Source organism: Bidens hawaiensis, unplaced genomic scaffold (genome assembly GCF_021521415.1).
Source record: "Bidens hawaiensis isolate Kalapana, Puna unplaced genomic scaffold, B.hawaiensis_p1.1 tig00056022_1, whole genome shotgun sequence".
Classification (NCBI taxonomy): Eukaryota; Viridiplantae; Streptophyta; class Magnoliopsida; order Asterales; family Asteraceae; genus Bidens; species Bidens hawaiensis.
The window spans coordinates 18,236-24,772 of record NW_027500105.1 but is presented as its reverse complement, the minus strand read 5'-3'; the positions used below and the strand labels follow the sequence as shown (position 1 = coordinate 24,772).

At 31.8% G+C, this 6,537-nt stretch overlaps 1 protein-coding gene across 1 annotated transcript; it reads right to left on the bottom strand.

Annotated features, from left to right (window-relative positions):
* Positions 1 to 4,877: 4,877 nt before the first annotated feature.
* LOC143601300 (uncharacterized protein C24B11.05-like) lies at positions 4,878 to 6,283 on the bottom strand. Its single transcript, XM_077078748.1, has 7 exons — positions 6,210 to 6,283; positions 6,058 to 6,123; positions 5,893 to 5,990; positions 5,586 to 5,711; positions 5,284 to 5,499; positions 5,141 to 5,206; positions 4,878 to 5,016 (listed from the first exon to the last, which is right to left on the bottom strand). Exons 1-7 carry the CDS (start codon positions 6,244 to 6,246, stop codon positions 4,921 to 4,923), a joined length of 705 nt encoding a protein of 234 aa, XP_076934863.1. The 5' UTR covers positions 6,247 to 6,283; the 3' UTR covers positions 4,878 to 4,920.
* Between the last annotated feature and the right edge of the window lie 254 nt (positions 6,284 to 6,537).

Sequence of the window (6,537 nt, the reverse complement as noted above, 5' to 3'; positions counted from 1 at the left end):
TATCAACAGAGTTCCATTAGCGTATGGCCAAACAAATCTAATCATATATGTTAAACAAGCATTAGCGTATGGCCAAACAAAACTAAGTTCCATTCGCTAGACAGACCCAGCGAATGGACTTACGTAAATTACAAAACAAGTCCCTAAACTATTACATATAACCAAAACTTGTAAAACAAAGACCAAGACAGCTAAACATGAATCAACAGACTTCATCAATATTACCAATAAAGCAACGGATGACTTGTCATAAGTTTCGACCACTTGCTAGCATCTAAGTTAAAGTTTGTCATAAGGTGGTAAACAAACTATCACAAACTTAGAAGGATTCTAAGTAACATCTAGGAGTACTTGGAAAGTTGAGATCTACTTAAGATCCTCAAGAGTTATATTATTACCTTATATTAAATGAAATCCCTCTTTAACTTGTCTATAAACATATTCATTCCTGTGTATATTTTGAATTTTCTACGTTAATTATTCTTCGTCAAGCACCATAATTAACAAGTACTAGCCTAGCATGCATTAGACTACAATACATAGGCGTGTTATGCATCATTCTGGTTCTACACAGCCTTAAGAGATAATACATTATCTCTTCCCATCATTTATTTCTTAGTTTAGATAAGATAACCAAATTCCATTTTATCATTTCTAAATCTCAATTTTCGAACATCTTAAAACCATAGTTAATCTCATTAGATAAGTTTACAACTCGTTTGCCTTTAACTTCTAAGACCTTAACCATTGACTCATAGAGACTTAATCATAAGTATATAACTTAAGTCACTTTGATGAACACATTTATCATAAGAAGATCAATGGTACTTGTCTACAATCACTATCATGGATGAAATGGAATCACTTAGATTGAAATTCAACAGTATGACAATTACAAGTTCATTATTATTGCAAGTTTCTTATAATTAATACCATAAAATTTATTAAAGTACCTTTCAATAATAACAAATATTCCTTTTACATGTATAGTCATCAAAACGCACTTGTGCATTTTTCATGTCAATATTCTTATCATTTGATAACATATATCTTTCTTGTGTATTTCATCTTAATACACTCACCACATTTGCACTTAGAGTAATTAGATATTTGATGTCTTATCACAGCCGTATAATCTTTTGTAAGTCACAATACATATTGATTTATTTTGTTGTAAAATTGCACATGTTATCCGAAGATATTGAGCACAAAATAATACAACCGAAATTACAACATAATGTGTACAACAATGGAAATGGATAAATTGGCAACTTCTAGACATCAATTCTCAGAGTGTTATTATCATTAACTCTTTCATCATTCGACCAAGATCATCGCGATGATATTATCTTGTAGTTTACCTTGAGGTACTCTGTCAATAGAACTACATGAAGTCATATCATCATTACCACATTTCATACCGAGACTTCAGTCTTGAATAATCAAAATATGTCCACCCACAACAGCACGTCGTTAAATAGTATTCTACACACAAGTAGTAATATTTTAACAACTAAATTTGTACATAATAACACCAAGTTGTTTTCCCATCAATAGTGCATTCCACTGTTATGGTTCACAACATGTTACCTCTCGTACAAGTAACGAATCATTTCATATTTGCAAAAATGTGACTTCTCGAACAAGTAAGTAATCATTTCATATTTGCAAAAACATATTTTATTCTTTTCAAAATATCTCTTTCGTTTATAAAACTTTATAAAATGGTGTCACAACAAACTATTTTATTTCTAACGCATATATTAAAAAACTAAAGGTAATTATGGTACGCTTTAGCGATTATGGTTTGTAACAAACCATGTTTCTAACTTGATGGCTAGAAATAAGCATTTACTTAATGTTTTAAGGTTTATTGTTTAAAGACACCAAGATGTCTAAGTTTCTTGGTAGAAGATTAATGACTTCACGTTACTTGGTTTATAAAATAACTTGTTTTTAGCACGCTTGTTAGAAGTCTACACATTTAGACATAATTGTTTATAACATTTGGTTATATATAAACCGTATCTATCATCATTACAATAATTTTTAACAAGCTCGTTAGTAGACTAATTAAGCATTCACAAAGGTTTCTCTTTGGGTTTACATACCCATATCTTCTAATGTGCTCATTAGAAATATTAAATGTCTAAGCTTATTATTTATCAAAATAATAATTCTGACATGCTCGTTAGAAAATTATATTTACGTGACCATGTTCCCTATAACGTGTATCAAATTTTAAGGTTTTTTTAATTTTATTTTTTGTTGAAAATTTGTGGGAAACCTATAGAAAATTTTGAATTATGAGAAAAATGTAGGAAATGCTTGTAGCAAAAAGAACCATTTTCTAGCAATGTTAAGCGTTCATGAAGGTTTCTCTTTGTGTTTACATACCCACATTTTCTAATGCGTTCATTAGATAAATTTAATGTCTAAAGCTTATTATTTATCAAAATAATAATTCAACTATGTTTGTTAGAAGATTAAACAACTTCTAGCCATATTATTTTACACAACAATAATTTGTAACAACAATGCTTGAAGTTATACGGTTCTGAATAGACCATTCTGAAACCTTTAGTATATGCAAAACACATGCTAGATAAATTAATGTTTGCGAAAATCTCTTTATAAAAGAATCATTTCTGACCAGTGTGCTAGGAAAAGAATATTATTCTTTTACATAATATCAGTTTCTCATACAGGCGTCATAGCCTTTCAATTATATAGTAAACCTTATCCAACACTCGGTTAGATAACTAAACGTTTACAAAAGAGCATCCTACTTTTATGAATAAATAATAATAAAATATTATTTAACTAATTATGTGTATTAATAATTATGTTTATTAATAACAGGTTGAATGTGGGCTTGAAAAATAAAAAGATTGATTAAGAGATAATGATGAGCCTTAAAGTTTATGGGCTTAGGTGTATATAAGCACCATAAACCTCCCTAAAATCTTAAAACCCTCATTTCCGATACGAAGCGTATGCTCAGCTGCTAGTAATATATAAAAGTATATAGATATACTAGATTTTATCTCCCGTATTACGAGGGTTGTTTTACATTATTCGTTTTTAATATTTATATATGTATATTTGGATTTTAATTTTATTTATTATAATAAAGTTAATAATTAATATACTTGAGGTTTGATGATGAAATGGTTTCACGAATAAATGATATGTTATAATCCGGTTTAAAACATATCCGGGTTTGGTGATACCCATTACCCGTTTATATTTTTTATTATAAAATTGTTTCTTAATTATTAATAATATATATATTTTTAAATAAAATAGGATATTAATTTTTAGTATATCCCTATTTTATAGGATTTTCATATCAAATAATTGGTAAGATTAATTTTTAATTTAATGAGATGTTATAACCCGTTTAAGAGCTATCTGGTTTTGGTAAAACCCATACACATGAATTTGGGTTAAATCAATTAGAGACCTCCATTTAAAAATTAAGCAATCTGATGGCTTCCATAAAAGGGGGGAGCGACCATATCGCGATACGTAGGATTTTAGGTTTTTCGTTTATATATATTACAGATAATATCTATTATATATAAGATAAAAGGCATAATGTCGATGACATTGGATCTCTCTTGAATAGTACTCTAAGAATTTAAATGAAAAAATTGCCAAAAGTTAGCAAGCTGATCCACTGATCTGTGGTTAGTTGTAGGATATTAAACCGTTGGCATGCTTTTCTTCTTAGGTTCGAATAATGTTGTTGGTGTTAATTGTTCCAACCATTTGTTTTAATGTCTTTAAATATATTGGTGGACCTATGAGCTCACTCATTTCTAAATTTGTGTTTCCAAGGATGTGTATAAGCATCCTAACAAAAAGTTTCGCGTCAATCCGTTGCCATAACGCTTAGGTTTTACCGATTCCTGAGTTGACCGACTGAATAAATGTTCTTATAAATATTTTAAATTATTTAATATCTTAATTTGATGAATTTATTAATTTTGGTTTCATTCTATTAGCAAAATGAACGTAATCGATATCCATTTTTTTAGTCGTCAGTTTTGCTGCTGATTTTTTTGGTTTAGTTTTGATGCTATAAATCAATACCGGCAAAATTCTTGTCGGTGCGCCCCTGCAATACACGGTTTTTTATTAGCCCGGCGTGCCGGGTGTGATAACTAGTATATTAAATTATCGACCTGCCAATGCTACAACTAACCACATAGATATCCTTCCTGCCGTGTTGTGATTTTAATTTTACGGTTTTTCTTTTCTGTTGCTATAGCATATGCAGGTTCCGTTATCGTCACCGAAGTGAATCTAACCAATACCAATCAAATTCCCAAATTCCCACAGTGATCACACGCATCAAATTCCCAAATTCCCACACAATGATCACATGCAACACGCGACCAAACTAGACCCACACAGTGATCACACGCAACACGCGACCAAACTGGACCGATACTGACCAAATATCACTGAAGTGCGCAGGTTGAATACCACTTCTTACTATTATATAACTAACATATCTACAAGTGTATCAAAAGTATTTTACCACTGTGTTCTAATATGTTAACAAGAGCTTAAATTTGTTGACGTTACAGGCTCCATGCCTCCATCACATGCCAGTTCACACACACACACACTCGTTATTATTATTATTATAAAAGATTAACTAGTTACAATTGAACATTTATTTATACTTGTTTGCCTTTGAATACATGCAAACCAAACAAGTTAAGTTGGTATCATCGTCTTGAAAACTCATTTAAGGATGTCTTATCTGATAACCAAGTTACATTTATCTACAGACATTGGCATTAATTTGTTTCATATCTACGTTCTAGGGGACCGGATTATTGTTGTCTTACATCCATTTACAGGAGTCAAGCAGCAACATGTGTCGGGACAAGCACGGTTAGGGCTTTAATTTGCTAACCATATTTCGGAAATAACATGGGCAAGGTTATGTATCTTCTCCAATGCATAATCTGCTCCAGTTGTCCTCATTGTTTTTCCAACCTGTCCAATAATTTATACAAACAAAACAATAATGCATATACAGAAATAACAAATAACTAGGAACTAAATAGAAACCACTACTAAGAAAAATAAAAGATTAATATAAATTAGTTAATCATATTACCACAACTGTATGAAGGCCAACAAGTTTGCCTGCTGCAACATTTCCAGCATTGTCGTCAAAAAAGAGCTGTGAAAACACGTACACGTGTTTAACTAAAAATAACTAATTATTATGGCAAATCATCAAACTTTATAAATTAGTACCGTTCTGCTCGGGTCAACTTCAGCAACGTCAACAGCAACATTGAAGGCATCTAATGAAGGCTTCAAAATCACAGGAAACTCCTCTGGAGAAGAGGACTTAGAATTGAATAAATTCGGATTCATGGTCTCGAAACAGATGACTTGTTCGAAGCAGTCGGCTATTCCAAGAAGATTCAATGCCTTCATCGCATGAGTTCGATCGGAGTTTGTAAAAATCTGAAAATAATTGTCAACTTTTTTTAAATCACTTGTGATTTTGGGGTTAAAACAAGACAATACGGTTGGAAGTATAGCTAGCTTACGATTTTTCGTTGAGTGATGGTGAGCAAAAGGCTTCGTAATTCAGGATCAGGCTTGATTAGATGGTAAGGCAACCTTCCGTGCACGATGCTGTGGTATTCATCCGCGTCAACGTCATACCCTAACGCCTGCAATTAAACACACAAATTGTTATCAATTATGTACTGTTGATCAACTATGACGAAACCAAAAAAAAGATCAAATAGTATCTCCTAGTTATAAGTTATATATATTCCCTAATAATTGCCACAAAGTGTTGATGATGTATCCGATTAAACATGTAACAATTCTAGTTGTAAATATAATTACTCTTAAACCAGCGAGAGTGCTTCCGTAAGTCTTGAACAGCTGAACACGAAGGGCAGAAGCTTTCCTCGGTTCAAATCCACATTTTTCAATGAGAAAATCTGCAAGAAACAATTCAAGTTTATTTTAAGTTTAATGATTTGGCTTCTCTGTGGTGTGAAATCGTACCGTCTATGTTACGTTTAGTAGCTTCACCGAATCCGATGCTTGAAGAGTACAAAGTATCATCCAAATCTGCAATTGATCATGATCATCGATGTCTATTCACATTTGAAGATTTGCTGATTAAAGTAAAATAATAGCAGAGAATGCACACGTACCGAAGATGAGGCAATCGAAAGGGGAGTATGAATCCATGGGTGTTTGATATTAATTGATTGAAATTTGTAAGCAATAGCAGAGGAGGAATGGAGGGGAAGAAATGGACACTATTATTTATAACGGAATGGATTTGATTGATGACTCATTTTCCCAAGTATTCAAATGAATAACGTGAAAAATGAGTGTATTTCAACCGCGTTGAGTTGTCCCTACCATGTCTTATGTAATCTAGAAGAGAATCTTTTAATGCTTCAGCCACGTAGGTAGCATCACCGAAGATATTTTTAATTCTATAAACTATCAACCCATCCATTCTTATCTATAACT